This window comes from Melospiza melodia, chromosome 1, assembly GCF_035770615.1.
Source record: "Melospiza melodia melodia isolate bMelMel2 chromosome 1, bMelMel2.pri, whole genome shotgun sequence".
NCBI lineage: Eukaryota > Metazoa > Chordata > Aves > Passeriformes > Passerellidae > Melospiza > Melospiza melodia.
This window is the reverse complement of record NC_086194.1, coordinates 120403563-120421992: the sequence shown is the minus strand read 5'-3', so window position 1 is coordinate 120421992 and position 18430 is coordinate 120403563. Positions and strand designations below refer to the sequence as shown.

The following is an 18430-nucleotide window of genomic DNA, read 5'->3' as shown; positions in this document are numbered from 1 at the left end:
CAGAGCTAGATGTAGTAGTATATAAAAGTGTCTTAACACACTTCACACTATCACAGTGCTAAATTATTTAAGTTTTTCAAAAGGCATTTAGGCTTTTGCTGAAAAAGGATTCAAATGTGTAGAGCAGTGGTGGTTATTACTCAATATATGTTTGTCCAGAAATGCATATGAAAGGTAGAGATGTTAATTTTAGTTTCACTGAGTCTCCACGGCTGGAAACTGAATGTAAATCTGAGTATGTATCTCTCTCTTGTGTTTTGCCTCTAGCAGCTTTTAGAATCACAAATGCACATTTTTAATGACTAAATGTAACATTAACAGAGACCCATTCTGCCCCAGTTGTTTCAGCCGAGAATGGACTTGCTGGAGACTGCTTTTAAGTAGCCTCATCTATGTAATCAAGGTTTCCCCCTTCCCCCTGGAAAAAAAAAAAAATTAAAAAGCAGAGAAAATAAGATTATTCATTTCTGTTCAAGCTTCAGAGTGGCAGCTGGGATGCAAAGTAAGAGGTCATGGTTATGGCTGCACCATAGACACTTTCCTCCAGAAGCTGTGTTTTTGTTCAGCCGTACCAGAGGTGGCCAGGAGGTTGTGCAGTGCCCCTGGGGCTGGGATGCAGTGCTGGTGTCAGGCTGGGTAACCTGCTGCATTCTCTGGGCATGGGTGGAAAACACTGCCAGAGGTGGAATGCTTAAAGGATAAAGGAGTACCTTTAGGTTATATTTTCTTTCAGCTTTTAAATAAATCCCTGGGAATTAGGAGTGAAACAAAATATTTTGGAAAGCCACCTTAGCCTTTTTCTGTGTTTTGCATTTCTAGACTCCCTGAAAATGGAGCACTGCTTTGCTGGATGTTGGGACTGACTGTGAGTGCAGGCTTGGCAGCTGTGTACATGCTCCTTGCAGCTGGCATTTGGAGCTGGCCCTAGATGATGGGATCAGTCTTGGGCTGAGGGACCTGGGGAATGAGCAGCTTTCCCATGTGAGGATGGTGGTCCAGCATCACTTTCCTCCCTCAACATGCTGCAGCAGGGAGATTGTGGCTTGCTTAGAGCAGGAGGATGCTTGATGTTATCCTGCCTGTACCTCCTGGCAATTTCTGCAGAGCTAGCCTATGGCATCTTGCTCCTGTGTGAGGAATGGGTGAATCTGAATCCTGTTGGACGGGGGTTTGAGGGAGTATATAAAGGGAAATGGAGCTTGGACATGTGGCATCAGCTCCTGGTACCTTCCCATTCCTTTCCCATTAACATGAAACTGGGGTTCATTCACCTTCAATGAAGTACTTAATGTACATGACTGAAAAAAAGGAAAAAGTACACTGCAAGGTTCACGAGAAGAAAAGGCAGAGAAGCTCTGGACTGACCCAAAGACAAGGGCGGTTCAGAAAGCCTTGCAGCCAGCTGGTGATGAAATAAAGCATGAGGGATCGTCCCTTCTTTATCCCAGCTGAGCCGGCAGGCTGGAAGGTTTTTCCTGGATGGCTGTCCTGCCAGCTCACTGAAAGGAAAGCTTTCCAGGGGGTCAGGGCTTTCAAGCTGCTGTATCTTCCGACTGGGCTGGTGTGGGGAAGGAAGGAGACCTGGGGAAAGAGGCAGCACTACAGCTTTTAAGGGTATGACCTTAAAGGAAGAGGAGTTGGAAAAGCCAAAGATAAAGACAGCCCAGAACATCCTTAGGGCTGCCAAGCCTAAAATTAGATGCAGGCTAGGCTTTGTTTTCCTTGCAGGCTCACATGACACATGCGTCTTCCCCCAGCTGGCCTACTCCGTGAGGACGGCGAGTGCTGACGCCAAGGAGCACTTGACTCCCTGGGAATAGGTTTCTTGTGACTTTGTGTAGTCCCCATCATCCCACAGTGGGAGCAGGTGGGCGACACGGCAGAGCTGCTGTCACGTGCGGGCACACGTGGTGACAGCAGCTATCCTGGGACTGCTGCTGTCGGCAGCCAAAGCGGTGCTGACTCCAGGGAGGGTCAAAATTATTGTTGGTGACCACAAGTGCAGCGTTGACGTTAGGAGTCCATGCACAGGACACAGCTCACCTAAGTGTCACTGAAGTGGTGGTTTAAAGAGTGGGCAGTGGATTGGGAACTGGCAGCAGAGGGATGCTGGATACATCCCTCACGTGTGTTATAACCCTTCCCTTAAAGGCTGTCGCATACATTTTGGCAGGGCACCTCTGAACAGTTATGCCCAAAAGCTCTACTTCTGCCAGATGGAAAAAAACCCCAGCAAATTGTTTGGGCAGAGCTTGGGTATTCAGGGTGAACCAGAACAACGTGTAAAGCTTACACTTGAGGCTGTACCAAAGATGTTGGATTCTCATGTCAGTGCATTAAAAGGGAGCAGTGTAACTGTATAGTCACTACTGTTTGAAATGGTGTATCTCTTAAGAAGACATGCTGTTAAACCAGACTTACTCTGTGAGCTCTAAAACAGGCTATCTTAATTTGATTCGGAATTCACTTAGCACTGTTGTGTTCACATTATGCAGCAGAAAAGCCTGTTAAGATATGTGCTTGCCAGGGAGTCCTGCAACTGAGCAAGAGCCTTTCTGATCCCTTTGCCAGGTTGTTACCAACTCTGCATGCAATTTGGGCAGTTTTGGAGTGTACAAGTATAGGTAAATCAGACTGCAGCAGTACTTTTGGCATCTCTGCTAGCTGCTGTACAAGGGACTGATTAGCCCAGGACATTTCAAGAATGCAGATTTTCTTTTTTAGTTTGCTTCTGCCTGCCTGTCCTGTTTTGTCCAGCTGCTTAGGAAAAGCAGCGGTTTTCCAGCTGCCTTCTTTAATCCCTTTTGACTGGGCTGGAATTCTAGCCAAGCAGTACCTACATTACAAGAGGGGAGAGGCCCTGAGTATAATGCTGCACTAAGGGTTTTACGCTCGTCTCCTCGCTTGCTGCATAGCCAGGATAAGTCCTAGCCATTTCTCCAAATCCCTGTAAGTTTTTCTTCAAAATGAAGTGATTAACTCCTGCTGTAAACTTCCCCTTGTCTAGGGCATCCAGGCCTTGCGCTGAGCTTGACAGCATTCAAGATCTCCTGCCCACATAGACTATTAGGTTCTGCTTATCCTTCGTTTCCACTGCCTGGTGAAATATTAGATAACGGGGAAAGAGCTTATCTTACATGCGTCTGAACTGACAAATATGGCAGCCTTTCAGTAAAAAGGCTAATGCAGACGAGGCCTTTTTCCTGGCTGGAATAAGAATGAGGCCGGCGCTTGTCTTCTGCCGCTGACAACGGTCAGATGCATGCGGCATGATTTCCATAGCATCCAGACAGTCGGAGCACCTAATATCTACCTGTCTAGTCAATACATCAGCTTTGCTGGAGCGGGGAGCTGAAGTTTGTCATTGAGGCGGGTTTCTAATGCAGCACGAATGGATCTTTCAGCTGTACTCCAGGGTAAACATTGTAAGCCGTGCAAATTTATTTACCGGCGCGGACAAATAACTGTGTCAGTCACTTTTGTTTTCTCCCTGAAATAAGATATGCTTTATAAATGTCCTTATGGATTTAATTTTTGCAGCTTCGTGCATGGGGGAGGGGGACTTCTTGCTGTTTGAACAGATTAATATTAGCGTTTGTTTCCCTATGTGTTTCTGCACGTTAAAAATTGGACTGTGTTTGGAATCAATAATCTTAAAGGTTTTTTCCAGCCTAAATGATTCTATGATACAAATAACCTTCAGATGGACCAATTTCAGGATTTAACAGTGTGATGGTAACAGCTGGGAAACACTCTCCTGATAACAATGTTGAGGGGAGTTTGGCTTAACAGCACAGCTGAGAAACTTTGCTTTGCTGTGCCAGGGCTACCTGGAGGGGCAAGAGGCGCAGGAAGGAAGAGGCTGCTTTGCACACAGGGTGCTGAGCAAGGCCTGCTACTCATTTCAGAAGTTTCTTGGCTCATCTGAGGCGTAGGGCTGTGCTTGAAATTTAACACTTCCATTTTGAGAAAGAATACTCACTGTTACAATGTGGCATATTTCTGCATTGCATTCATACAGATATTTTGGGAAATTGTTTTCCCAGCTGTAAATTCTAAACCGTACATTCGCTGTTGAATTCTAAGCCACCAGCTAAACCCCGAAGTGTCTGACAGCCCAAAAAGCTGGGGATCTAGTGGGAGAAATTGCTGTCCTTTTTAGAAAAGAGGGAATAGAAGTTTCTGGGTGGCTTTCTGCAGTATGGTGAAACACAAGTGTGCTCTGCATGGAGGAACTGGAAAGAGTTGTTAGTTGGGCAAGCCAGACACACCTAGACAGCATCCTGAGCTGCTGCCAATCCACACGAGGGGTTTGGATCTCTTCCAGGCTTTGTTCCTGAAAATAAATTGTTCAAGATGGGAAACCCTGAGGATTGCATTGACCAGTGAGCCATGCCTCTGGGTGTGAGCTTTAAGGGAGAGAACTCAGGTTTCAGATTTGGGCTAGAGGCTCACTGAGAAAAAGCTGCAATCAAACTTTAGCCTGCATTTCATTTGTTTGCAAGAGGTGGTCTACAATTTTTTTTGCGTGCGTGTTTTTCCTTATAAATGGGATTTATTTTGGCCTCAGAAATTTGAGAAAGGGCTTTGATCTGATTATTTTGTTTAGCTGTTAACTTGTTTTGTGTCCACAATTTATATAAAGAGATCACCTCTGTATCTATTCCAAAAGAGTAAAGAAATTAATTAACATGTGTAAACCATGCAGAATATGTAAGACAATGGGTATATGCTAACTATTATGTTATTTATTTAGTGCTTTGATAGCCATGTTGCAAAACAAACGAGGAGGTGGGGATGTCTTTTGGAACAGAATATGCTGCAGCGCCCGCCTTGATCTGCATTAGACATCTGCACTGTGAAGTACAAGCGATGCTCAAAGACGCACTGAGAAAACAAACGGGTTACAGAACTGTCGTGTTAGAAATGACAAAATGTGTAGGCAATGCAGAACCTAAAACTGCTTCAGTTTCAGGCAGGATGTTAAAGTATTAACTGAAGAAACAGCGGAATCTAGCAGAAAAGATAAAATACCAACATTTTGGAAATTGGGACTCAGTTCTTCAGGTTACAAAAATTCACTGTGCTAAAAAAAAGAGCAAATTTATTTTGTTTTTTGTAGCAGAAGACCAGACACTCAAAATTATGTGATTTAACACTGGGAACCCCAGCTCTTATCTCTAATACTGGGAACCAAAACTCTTAACTCAAAGACTCTTAAACCCTCCCTTCCCCCCCACCCCCTCCCATTCCCCAAACCTCAAAAGCAAAAACACAAAAAACCCAAACCCCAAAGCCAAACAGAAAAACCACCTTCCTGAAAATTTTTAGAGGTGTTCAGGTTTAAGTTGGCTTTGGGTAAGGCACTTACAATGAACAAAAAGTCGTAGACTGAGCTTTCAGAGCAAGAAATATGAGAGGAAATAAAGAAAAAATTACCAGAGTCTTTTTAAATTCAAAATGTCTAAGCTGTTTCTGCCCAAAAAAGGATAGATTGAAGCTGAGAGCCAGTTTGGGTTGTATACAGATTCATGCTTCTTATATGCAGAACTATGGATTGAGCAATTCCCTTCTTCCTGTGTTAGGTGTGTAAACCAGAGACCAGATGCATTAACAGCAAGGTATTTGGTGTGTCTAAAAAAAATCCAGGATAAACCCTGGAAAGGGTGTGCCTTTTCTAATTCACTTAGCAAAACTGTGCTAATATGATGACATGCAGCTTTCAAGGCAGGAAATACGGCGGGTAAGGTATTGGCAGCACCTCAGCCTCACCATCCTGAGTGTCAGACAGCAATTTAGACTTTATCCATGGCTTTATCCAAGACTCAGACTTTATCCATGAGCCATCAATGATCTGTCCCAGGAGACCCTTTTGAGTACCTACCACAGCCAGGGGACTGGATCCCTGAGGGCAGAAGTGCCTGGGAAGCTCTTGCTGCAGGGTGTAAACTTTATAAGGGAAGCAACTGCAAGTTTGTGCTGCACTTGGTTGAGACTAGAGAGAGCAGGAGTGGCGTGGGATGTACGGGGAGTAAATACTGCCCTGCCTGAGGGCAGGGGCTGTGTGGCCAGGCCTGTGCCACATGTGTGGTCCTCGTGGTGTGGTGTGCCCAGGCATGGTGCACAGAGGAGAGGGCGCACAGACGCAGCCAGGTGTTGGTGAAGTCTGTGGGGGAGGCTGGGATGCCGAGTGCAGGTGGCCAGCACATGCCTCCGGTGTCAGACACATCCCAGACCCCGCGTGCTCGCTGGGTATGCGCCGTGCTGGCAAGCTGCACGCTCTCACGAGTCATTTGTCTGGGACTTATGAATGGCAAAAAGCCTGGTCTGAGCTGCTATGCAGATCAGGATGCCGGCATCCTGAAATCCCGGACAAATCCCCTTAGCGCTTTTGGTAAATCTGCAGCTGGGATTTAACGTTGTGACAGCACATCCTAAGTGTGGTAAAAATAGCCTGTCTCCCAGCAGTGCAAACCTGACTCGCACCTCTCAGTTAATGGGTGAGCAGTCAAGGCTGTTTCTGGAGTCGCTGCACGAACGCGTGAAGCGGCGCCGGTGGCAGGGGATCACAGAGCAGCGCTGTAAAACGCTTGCCTGGCTCAGGCCGATTCTCTGCAGCTTTGACTTAAAACTCAGCGGATCAGAAGTGTGGCAGAGACCCCTGATCCCAGAGTGGAAAGGATGATGGAGAGATCTCTCTGCCCTTTGCTTCTCCAGAAGGCTTTGTCAGCCCTGGGTTTGCCTGGAGGCAGGCTGGAAGGTGTGCTGTGTGGGCAGCATCCCCTCCTAGGCTGGGCACAAAGCTTAGCCCTCTCCCTGAAGGCTGCATAAAAACTTGGATTCATCTGGTTTTAACCCTTTACCTTAATCCTAATGAAAAAACACATTTTATATTAAAAATTAGGGCTGCACCAAATGTGAAGCATCCATCATTTTGCTGCCCCAATGGGGTAACACGGAGAAGTGAGAGGGAGAGGATGTGTTTTTCCTGCTCTGAATGCACTCACAGGAGATCACGGTTTATCTGTGACCCTGAACACAAGTCTCCTACTCTCAAAACTTCCTCTCCAACAAGTCAGTTTGTCCAGAAAGCCTTGCCCCACCCAAATGGGGTGTAGTGTTATCTCTTTGGTGGGCTGCACAAAAATGCTACCGGTGAGTCAGTACAATGTTGGATGTGCAGTTGTACAGAGTGGGAATACAGGATGAAGTAGTTTGCAATGCAGCCTCCCATCCAAAAATACCAGCCAACCAACTGTAAGATGCATTAGCTATCATTTCCCAGTGCATCTGGTAAGATTTCAAGCAAATTTTGGGTTTTTTTGCTGTCACACACAGGAAAATACCATTGCGGTCCCTTGGGACCAGCCTTTTGCTAACTGGGAAAAGGCACCTGTTCACTTACCACTGGGCAGATTTTGAAACTGCATCTTTGTGATTTTGATGCTCACATGTCATCTTCAAAAGCGGCTTGGCAGCCCAACTGACAAATGGCACTGGCAGTGGACAGCGTGTGAAGGCTGAGGTGAGTGAGGCCGTGATCTGTGGAAGTGCTGCGTAGGTGCTGCTGTGGTACCAAGAAAGAGAAGAATGGAAAGGACAGGCAGGAAGAGCTGAAAGGACTTTCCTTAGGTCACTAACAGGTCTGTGACAGAGTTAAGGGGAGAAACTCAGTCTCAGTCTGATCTCACAGATAGAAGATTATGCATCTCCCTAAGCATCTATGCCATACTTTGTATGCAGTCTTGTATGTTCTGCATACAGGGTTATTTTTCCGTTCTTGATACCTGAAGTCCTCCTATGAGACACTTCAAGTTTAATTATATCTTACCTGATCCAATATTATGTTAGGGCTACAGGGAACAAATGGATGGAGCAGCAGTGTTAGAAAACACCTCTCAACCATCACTGACACCCCAGCTCTGTCCTGGATTCTGTTCAGAGACATCCATCCCTCCGACTGCCTGGGCTCAGTAACGTCACAGTAGAGTGGGACTCTGCTACTCTACGTATGAGCTAGCACTGCATGGCTGCTGGTTTTGCTCCTGGCTCTTAGCTTCCATCCTGAAATGACAGTGTAGTTTAAACTGCCTGAAAATACAGAAGTTAGCTTGCCCTTACACAGGGTACTCATGGTAAACGGTCAAGCTGCCTTGCTGTCATGTGTAGTGTCTCACAAGTGGCTTGAGCTTGAAGATAACATTAATTCTGTTGAAAACGAGAATTCTGTCATTGCCTTGGGTGGGATTGGTCTCATTTTATGTAAAATACATGCAGATTTCAGCTTTGTATCGAGTTGCTAGGGTGCTGTCCATCAAGCAATGTTTGGAAATCATTTTTAGAAGCGATGCCAGTTTTGACATGCTGTTTTAATATTTTTCTGGCTGCAATAGGGCAAGACATAGAAATCTTATGTTGTCATCACACAGAGCTGCAAAACGTTCTTTTTATCTTTTTTTTTTTTTTTTTGCTTTCTCTCTCTTGCACTCTGTCATATGGAAACCAGATCAAGATTATAAAACTATTGCCCACAAACTGTGATCTTTCTTCTCTTTTGTGGTGAGAGCTGACAAGTCAGTGATGGCTTGGTGCTGTTGGTACTAGCTGTTCATGCCGCACTCATTTGTATGTATCGGGAAGTGCCGAACTTGGCGTTCTTCTCAGTTGGCACACAGGCTGGTGAAACGTCAGATTTTTAATTGTGATAAAGTTCACGAAAGAAAAAAATTATGGCAGATGTTTCCTTTTGTCAGAGTGAACTGAATCATTAAAATGTGATATGATGTACTATGAACAAGTCAATGTAAACACCATCCCTTCTGAACATGTCAGAAGACTGAAGAACTTAGACCATTCATGGTAATGTTAAAAACCATGTGGTCTGAATGCTGTATTACCAAGTTTTTCTCTTTAAATGCAGAGCATGAATCTTATGAATTTTTATTGCCTTTCTACAAAATGAAAAGATAACATATTCTGCTGTGGTAAAAATATCCTGGTAGCTTCTGCAGTGTGGTTGTCGTTTCGCTGGTGGTTTACTCAGAGGTCTGCTTTTCACAAGTAGCAGTGAGGTATCCCATTCCCATTGAGTGCTGAGCTTGCTCGCTTAATTTCCTCTTTTCTAGAAGATGTATTTTTGGGAAGTCTTACTCCTTTTCCAGTCTGAAGGAAGTGACAGAAACGCTGCTGCTTGCTGAGGAATGCCTGTGATGATGCGTTAAAACTGGCTCCCGATAAGTGGTTATGGAAAAACTGCAGGAAGCATCTGACAACTGACATTCTCTGTGGACTTCTTCTCCTATTTCCTCCTCACATCTCTGCTTGAAGATTATTGTCCACATACTCACTTAGGCCATTAGTCAGAAAAGAAGTGCATTACAAACTTCCTGATACTTCCCCATGACCTGAGTACTTCTTATCTGCAACTGTTCTCATTCTTGCTGGCCTAAGAGATTTTGACTAGATTATGATTCTTATTCCCAGTGTTGTCCTTTCTCAAGATTTTGCCTTGAATTAAGTTATTTTCTTAATGCTTCAGCTGCTGGAATCAAGCATGAATGAATACCTTAATTTTGACATAAAGGTCAAGGACACTCTGGAAAGATAAGATCTGGGTGGATCCCACAGGGATGTTTTCTGTCGCTCTTCTGATTTCTAATTTGAAGGAACCTGACTTTACTGTTTTGGAATGCTGTGGATTAGGAATAGATTACTGTGCTATATCATAAAGAGAGTAAAAACAAGAGCAAATCCAAATCATTTTGTCCACCAAAAATCTCAATCCTCACCTCTTTTGAGGGTGCACTGCAATTGAGGTGACTGTGTTTTGCAGACACATGTAAATACTTGTACACAATGTGATCCATTACACTGATTCATTGGGGAAAAGTTGTGTTTCTGTGCATGGACATACACAAATTGTATGCCAGCCATGTATTTTATTTTAAGTGGGCTTGCAGAAGCCAGAAGTAATGAACTTAGCAATCTGATAGCAGTTGTTAATGGCAGAGCCTCTGTAGCTCTTGCACCACCACGGCAATTCGTGGAAATGCAGTGTGCTTTTTCTAAACTGGCATAAGTTTTTACACCTCTCTTGCACCATAGGAGCTTAATCCATCGTGAAACCTCGTTAGAAGCTGCACCATTGTATCCTGAGGCAGATGTGAAATCTGTGTGAGTCACTGATCTGCCATCAAGCTGAAGGAAACTGAGTCTGTGGTTCTTAAGAAAGAAGGCCCCATTTGGGATGCATTTACACAGCTCCTTTTGTATAAATCATTAGTGCTATAAACTATCCATTCTTGTTAGGAGAAGAAATTTAACAATGCAAATAAAACAAAATACTGTGGCAGAGCAATTTTATGCTTGATTGTAATGTTTAATGGCATGTTCTCATAAAGAGATTTTTCCCATCCTTCAGACCTATCGTGTCTGTGACTCACTTGATTTCCGATGGTTTGAACATCCCTCATTTTATTCCTAGAGTTGTTTTCTCTAGAGCAATTTCTGTAAACGTGCTGCAGCATGGGGTTATCCAGGGTTAATTTCCCTTATGATTACACATCCAGACAGCATGTATGTAAATGCTGCAAGACAAATGATAAGAAAACTGCAGGATGAAAGAAAACAAATTCCTTTGTTTTGCATGTAGATTCATTTACCAGTACTGAAGTATTTCCTTTGCTCACTTTTAAATGTTTACACTAGCTTATATTGGCATTGTAGTTCTTTAAAAGCATTATTTTTATGTCATCCCTGACCTCAAATTTTGCATTCTGTTGATTTCCTTTGTTCCCCATATGTCTTCAGATACTTTTTCCAGGTTCTCTCTTCATCCTTTACCTTCAGGTGCAAGACAGCACCATCAGTGAAGCAGATCTTTGTATCTCTAAACCAGCTGATTATATTCGTGTCAGAAATAAAATACAGCTCTTCACATTCTACTTGTATTTTTAGTACTGTATTGTAATCCTGGTTCTGCTTTCGCTTCCTATCTCTGTTCTGTCTTGCCCTGAGATTATATTTTTTTTAGACCAGGGCTGCTGGGTTTGCTTGTGATGTTTCTGCACTGTCCAGCTTTTTGACGTCTTTGCATATACCTTAGTCAGAAAGTACTAAAATGTTTGATAGTCTGTTAACCTGCAGTCGAGTACCCCTTGTTTTCTTTTCCTGGCTGCCAGGGAGTTTGCTGGCAATTGAGATTTATGGAGCGAATAATCCACCTGGCAGGAGACTCTCTGTAACTGAAGTATGTTCTTTAGTGGAAGAGTGAACGTTCTTTGTGTGTCTAAAATACCACTAATAGCTTATTTAGCAACCTATACTTCTACAACAGGGCTTTCAGTTTTGTGTTGGAGGTGGATTTTTGCATGTGCTTAATTCTAGCATCCATGCTAATTCTATCCCTCATTTAACTTTCATCCATTCCTATGGCAGGATAATGCATGATGTGATCTCCCAGCTTTTTAATGTGGTGCTTAGTGCATTTCTTCTAGCTCCTGCTTGAACAGAAAAAAAAATATTAATAATGAGGGATGATTCTTTCCTGTACTTGCTGGGAATTGCCTGGAAACCACAGGGAGTTTAGGCAGGGTAGTCATGCTGCAACCAGAGACTCCACAGAATCCAGTTCCAGGTACTAACTGCAAGTACTGCTGGGAGAGCTCTGAATAATAACAGAATTTTTAAAATCCCAAACAAACAATATTGTTATCCTTTCTTGCCTTTTCTCTTACTTAAATAGCTCATTTTTACACTTAGTCGATTTGAGCTCAAAATGTGACAAAAGCTGTGGAATGTGATCAAAACTAAGGGTGGAAGGAGGTGCAGTATTTTCAGCACAGCTGATTTTGTTCACTAATTTTTGACAGAACTAAATGGAGGATTGAAGCAGCCAGTGACTAAAACACATGGAAGCCACTGTATCACAATATTCACCCTAATGGTGGGAAATTTTTGTTCTCAGACACCCGGTGACTTTGTCCCCTTGGAGACGTTTTCCTGGTCTGAATAGTCCGGGTTGATTATCTTCCTCATATTTACAGCTGCCTTTCCCTGCCCAGAGCTTCTCATTCCTCAAGCATCAGCACCAGGAAATTCTGTACCTGTTTTGCAGCAGTGGCAGGGGAGCATCCAAGTTAGCAGCAGTGTGATCTGCAGGGTAAGCAGGGCCAGGGCATTATGCTCACTGTACCATTTAACCCTGCTGGAACAGACGACTGTAAATTGCCTATGTTGAGCCAACATGTGAGGACTAATAGAACTGCAGTGGGGATAATTCATAAGTAGATTTTCTCACTCACCAGTGTAAACAGAGCCAGTGCTAGTCAGGTCTGAAACGGTGATTACTTTTAAATCAGCATGTTATAATTCAGTGTCCCTGACTGAACCCTCCTTCCAGCAGAGGAAAACAAACCACTGCATGCGTGGCCAGCACAGGGATCACTCAGGCTGTGCAACTAACTATGCATGTGAAGGACTGCCTGAATTTCCTAATCCTTCTTATTACTGCAGAGTAAAGAACAGCTTTAACAGGGAGTTAATTTAGAGTCCTTAAATACTGTCTTCTTCCCTCCACCAACTTTACTTCTTTTGGGCTGTGTTGCTAATCTCTCCACAGTGCTCCCATCTGCTTGTTCCTTGCACCTAATCACATTAAACACAACATAATACATCTGGATACATGTACTGGCAAATCGGTTACTGGAGTTCACTGCCTATGAGAAAAGCACTTTTTCTTTCCCTCGGTCGGTGCAGTTCCTCCGTCTTTTTCTGACAAAATCTAGATTTAATCAGAAAGGTGAACATTTCCCCCAGGTGGAGGCAGTGTGAGAGGTGGGGGCATGGGGCATTCAGTGGGTGCATCTGCAGTTGCTTGAAGCCTTGAAGTTGCTTGGCAGTGCAGGGAGGGGGAAGCGCCTCTGCACACACACCCACTGTCCAGGCTCCCCAAGGGGCTGGCTGCAGGCAGGAGAAAAACACCCCCTTATTGTCCACTTTGAAGACTGTGGGTTTTCTCTTATTCTTCAAAGTATCACAGCTGGCCAAGAACCTGCCCACGGTCAGTAATGTCTTTAGAGGATCAGAGAAAAAAAGGGAGAAGTAGCAGAAATGCAAAAGTCATATTGAGAAGGCAGTATCTGTGCAGTTTTGGTCACCAAAGCATGACTGTTTCTTTACACTTGAGATTAACATCTTTACTAGCAGTAAAATAAAAAATTCAGGTTTTGTTCTTGTGGGTTCCAAAATGAGTCTTTAGTTTTCTCAGTAATGATCTGAGGAGACAGATCAGTGAACATGTCCTTCATAAAATTTCACCTGTTACCAAGTTGAACTAGCCCTTGGTTTTATCATTAATATGCTAGACTTGTAATGGCCTGTGGAGAAGCATTATGACTCTGTGCCAGAGCCTGCTTAAGGAGCTTCTACCCTGACGCCAGAGCAGCCGTCCTGCTCAGAGGTCATGGTGGAACCTGCTACTTGGAATTTTAGCAGGAAGCTGCTCCCCCATTCTTGTTGACAGAGAAGCTTATATGGGCTCTCTGGCACAGGGCTTGATTCACATTAAAAAGTTTGTGATAAATTCTTAATAAATAGGTGATGAGCCAAATATTGTTCTGAGGATGTTTTTGAGGATGCTTATCACAGAAGTCTGTAACCATTTTGCAGTCATTGTGCCTGCACTTGTACAATAATAGTTGGTGGGTATTGGGCTAGAGAGTGAGTAAAGTGTGTGAGTTACCAGTCTGTGTGCTGAGTCCCCCGTCTTGCCAAAGCAATTATTTTATGTCATGGGTTAATGCTTGTCAGAAACTGAAGACTCTAAACATCTACAGTTCAATTGTATGAGTAAAGGACAAGCATTAATGCCAATATATTAGTTTGGTTTGTTTTCTGCTTTCTTTGTAGTCTTTAAACTGCACTCATCTGAAACCAGCTTCTCGTTTTAAACATGAGGTTGGGGAATGATGTATGTAGGTCAGTCTTTGGTCAGAAACTTTATCTTACAACGTCCTTGAAAACAAAGAGTTTGCAACAGGAAGGTAATTGGCCTCAGCAGCAGCTCTGTACACATTGAGTGGGTATGCCCACGCAACAGCCATGCTCAGAAGTCTGGTCTGTTGAATTAATTGTCTTTAAAGTAGTTTAAGGACAATCAGATTGTAATTTTGAAGGTGCTTCACATCTGCTATCTGTACTGAATTACTTATCTCTGCTGGTAACAGTGCCGTACTTGGTTAATACTCCACTTGCACAAAAGCATTCTATTGACACATAATTTAAACTCATTCTGCTCTTCTAGGAACTCTCAAAGGATATTTATTTACAGTCCACAATCACTGTCCCCCAGCTTGACTGTTGTGTTTGGATTGAGGCCTTAGACCTTGCAGTATCAAGCTAAACGTCAACAACAGTTTAATAAATCCAGACAGTGGGGATAGCCTGTAACCAGGAGAGGGGCCCTGCTGTTTGCTGTGGATATATATAGCAGAATATGTCTCCCTAATATTTTTAAGCCCCTGGCTCTTCATAGTGCTAGCTTGATAGGTGACTGCAAGCAGGCTCACTCCTCTCTGCTTCTTTCCCCTCCTGGCTTTTGCTCTTTGACTTTGAGTTAGGGCATCTTTATATTTGAGGCTGGTGCCTGGGATTTACAAACATGAGAGGCGTGGGCAGCACTGGGTCTGCCTCCATGGTCTGCCAGCGTGTCCTGGGGGCCTGTGCTGTGTGTGGGGGAGAGCAGTGCTGCTGTGAGCTGAGCTGAGGTGAGCCAGCCACAGCCTGCTGGAGAGGGGCATGAAGCCTCCCCAGTGCTGCAGCCATCTCCTCTGCTCTCAGGAGCTCCAAGGCCCTGGCAAAGTGTGGCCCAGAGGGTCAGCTCACTTTTCATGACACTGGTCTCATTCAGTGCTTTGGGGATGCCACCATAATCCAGAGAAGTAACTAGGAATGGGAGGAGTCTTGCCCATGATGCTGAAGCCAGGATAAAGGAATATCCTGGGAATTGAAGGACAGGGTGCTGACAGTGCTTCCTAACGTGTCAGAGACACTGTGGGACTGTGCTGCTCCTTTGCACAGTGGCAGCAGGGACAGCCCTGAGTCCCTGCTGCTGGCCTCCATCGTGTTACTGAGTGCGAGTACAGGTGGGGAGCGGGATCAGGAACCCACCGGCAGCGTTCCTCAGCCAGAAGGGAGTCAGAAAGGCTGAGGCAGGCATAGGGGATTGGGGGGCCAGAGGGGTTGAGGGATGGGCACAGGGCTTCAGGGACAGGCACAGGGGTTCTGGGGCAGGCAGAGGAGTTTAGGGACAGGCACAAGGGTTCACTGGCAGGCACAGGGCTGCAGAGGAAGGCAGCACTCACTGCTGGAGCTGGGAGTTCTGCCAAAGAAACACACATGCGGCTGAAGCCCGGTGTTCTTCTTTCTCCTCTATCTTTAGTTTTTTTTTGGTTTTTTGTTTTTTTTTTTTAACTTGAGGTTACAGGCATCGTTCCTTCTGATGGTTATGGTTTTATGGTATAGCGCCGGGATGTGACTCCCTAGTATTTTACGCACACGCGGAGACACACACGACTGCCCGTGAAACTTGGGACAAGGCAGCGGGGCCCGCGCAGCTGGGATGACCCCGGGATCCCTCTGGCTGTCGGTGTGGCGCTGGGGCCGAGCTTTGGCTGCCGGCGCCCTTTGAAGGGCCCAGGGCCGCGAGCGCGTCCGGCCCCGCGCGGTCCCGTCTCGGCGGGCGGGGCGGGGCGGGGCGCGGGCACGTGCGCGGGGGCGGCGCGGGCGCGGCGCAGGCGCGGGCGGGCCGGGCAGGCGGCGGAGCCGGGGCGCCCCGAGCGCGCCGGGCCGGGCCGGGCTTAAAGAGCGGCGGCGGCGCGGGTCAGGTACGGACCTTCCTGCATCCCTCCTTCCCTCCCTGTCTGCGCTCCGCGCCTCCCCGCGGGGCTCGCCCACCAGCGGGGCAGCGCCTTTCCGTTCCTTTTGTTCTCGCCGGTCGACTGTTTTTTAATATTTTTTTTTTCTTTTTGTTGTTGTTGTGGTTTGGGATTTTCGATTTTTTTTTTTTTTTTTTTTTTTTTTCTCGAACTCGTTTCGCCCCGGGCGCGGAGCCCGGCGGGACCCTGGTGTCCGTGCGTGCGCGCACACGCGCGGCCGGGGCACGGCGGGGCGGGAGCGGCCGGTGCCGGCCGTGCCCGCCCGCTCCGGCGGCAGCGGCGGCTGCGGGGCGGCAGCCGCGCTCCGAGCGCCGGGAGAGGCGCGGGCGGGAGGCTCCCTGGCAGCCGCCCTGACCGTGCCCCCTCGCTGGATGGAGCCCGGGGCTGCCGGGGATGCGGTGCCCGCCGCGGGGGCTGGCGGAGCGGCTTGAGCCCCCCGCCCGGCGCAGGCGAGCATGTCCAGTGAGCGGCTTAACAGGACAGCGGTGAAGGATGCGCGGTTAAAAGACCTGTTGTTGGAAAGAGGTACCGGCGCCGAGGTCCGCAGGGGCAGCGACCGCGGGATGCGGCCCGGGGCACCGCAGCGCCCGGGAGCGCTCGCCGGCGGAGCTGCGGGATCCGTGTGCGGGGGGAGGCTCGCTCGGGGTGCCGGTCTGGTGTGGTCGCTGCTAGGGCTGTAAATTGTGTCTCTCTTTTCGAGCTCTTCTGAGAAGGTAATTTGATTCAGCGTGTTGCTTTTTCCGTGTTGGGCGTTTACCCTGAAACGTTGTGTTTGGTTTTAGGTTTTTTCCCGCTGGAGAATTTTTATTAGAAATGCAATTTCTTGCGCGTTAAGAAACCGATGTATGTGAGTGTCACAGGCTCAGGGTCGTGAAACCAAAGCGTTTCTCTTCCTGAAGCTTTGCCCGGTTTCTTTCCCGGTCAATTTACGGGAGAAGCGGGGAGGAGGAGATGCCTGTCGGGAAGGCGGTGGCCCTGCGCGCCTGGCAGGTGTCGGGCAGGGGACGTGATGGGGGCTGCGGTGACCCAGCGCCTGTCAGCAGCCGCTAGGAACTATTTAAATGGCCTCGACCCGTGCCAGCAAATACAGGCTGCTGCTGCTGCTGCAGGCTGCCTTTGCTTTTTACCGCTGATAACCTAATGAGCAGCAGGAATGTCACTCAGGAGGAAGAAGCGATTTAAAATTATAGTTTTTCCCCGTGCTTTCCATTGAGGAAATCCTCTTGAACATCAGTAAGGTGTTCTGTTGCGGTTTGGTGTTGACAATGCAAACTGAATGTGGGAAATCCCATGTGCTCGCGGCTGTGTGCTGTGGTTTTTATTTTCTTTATTGTATGGCCGTATTTTAATCAAGCATTTTTAAATGCTTCCATCCTGCGGGAAGTGCTCACAGACCAAAGCACTCATCTCTAAGGGAGAAGTACTGTCCCTTGCCACTGAAATGCAGGGGTCTCGATAAATTTAGAAGACTGTGTCCTTGGCAGATAGAGAAGTAACATGTCACTCTAGTGATCTGTGCATTCTAGGAAAGCCCAAATAAACATTGGTTGTTTTGCATGTTGCCCTTTAGCAACAGTCTCCCATTTTCCAGTCTAAAGTGTGACATGGACCCAAAAAAAGTTTGTATAAAGAAAAAGAAACCCTTTAATACTTCAGTAGCCACAGAATGTGAATTGCAGAAGTTGTCAGCTGTGTGAAGTCTGTGTTCTGTGTTTCTGAGCCAAGAAAAACCAAGACTTTTAACTTAACTGTGGTTTGGGTGGGTTTATTTTTTAATTAATTCTGTTCTTCCGCCTTTTTGATCTTCTGGTGCTGACATTGTGAGCTTCCAGTGACGCAAGAGAGGGGAAAAAGAAAGATCGCTGCCCTGTGTGTGGGGTTGATAGCAAAAGCAGAGCACCAAGCACTGACTAACCAAATTCTTTGAAAACGCTGGTGGTCTTAATGATGAGTGGGAAGCACTTAACAGCGAGGAGTGATAAAGTGATAGACATATTTTTGCCCTTTACTCTTTCCTTAGCCTTAAGTAGGCTTAGTTACTCCTCAGGAGAGGATTGCAGACCCTCAGCACTTGGTGCTGTGGCTGGTGAAAGACAGCTGGAGCTTGGCACCAGCCCCCGCTGGACACCAGCACGCTTGTAGCTCCTGGAGTCTGATGTTTGTTTGCAAGAGATCTTAGAATAATGGAACAGCGTTGGGTTTCCTTTAGGTGCACTGCAGGTTCATCTTGGGGTTTATGTTTGAGTGGTGTTTTTGTAGCTCAGCTTCACAGTTGTGTTGTGTCAGCACAAGTGTTCTGCTGTCGCACAGAAAGCTGAGCGTGGCTGCGAATTAAAGATGGGGGCAAAAGGGGCTTGTTTGCTGATACTTGTTCTTTCATTTTCATGTGGCATGTCTCTTTCCTCATTAACTTCTTAAAACAGATATTTAGTATCAGTTCCCCAAAGTTCATGTTTTTGCGTCCAAAAAGTAATGCCCTTTTTGGAAAGTACTGA

General features: G+C 46.2%; 1 protein-coding gene across 5 annotated transcripts in view; it reads left to right on the top strand.

Annotated features, from left to right (window-relative positions):
- The window catches only part of LDLRAD4 (low density lipoprotein receptor class A domain containing 4), a 242350-nt gene that overhangs the window by 200921 nt on the left and 22999 nt on the right, over positions 1-18430 (top strand). The window contains exon 1 of one of the 5 annotated variants that reach the window (XM_063165676.1): positions 15819-15884. The exons of 3 other annotated variants lie outside the window; for them this stretch is intronic. Coding sequence is in view for 1 of the 2 variants with exons in the window: in XM_063165668.1 (XP_063021738.1) it covers positions 16391-16460 (70 nt within the window). In the remaining variant the exon portion in view is untranslated. Of the gene's footprint in view, positions 1-15818; positions 15885-16325; positions 16461-18430 lie in introns of those variants that run through there. One more of the 5 variants, XM_063165668.1, reaches the window with a different exon arrangement.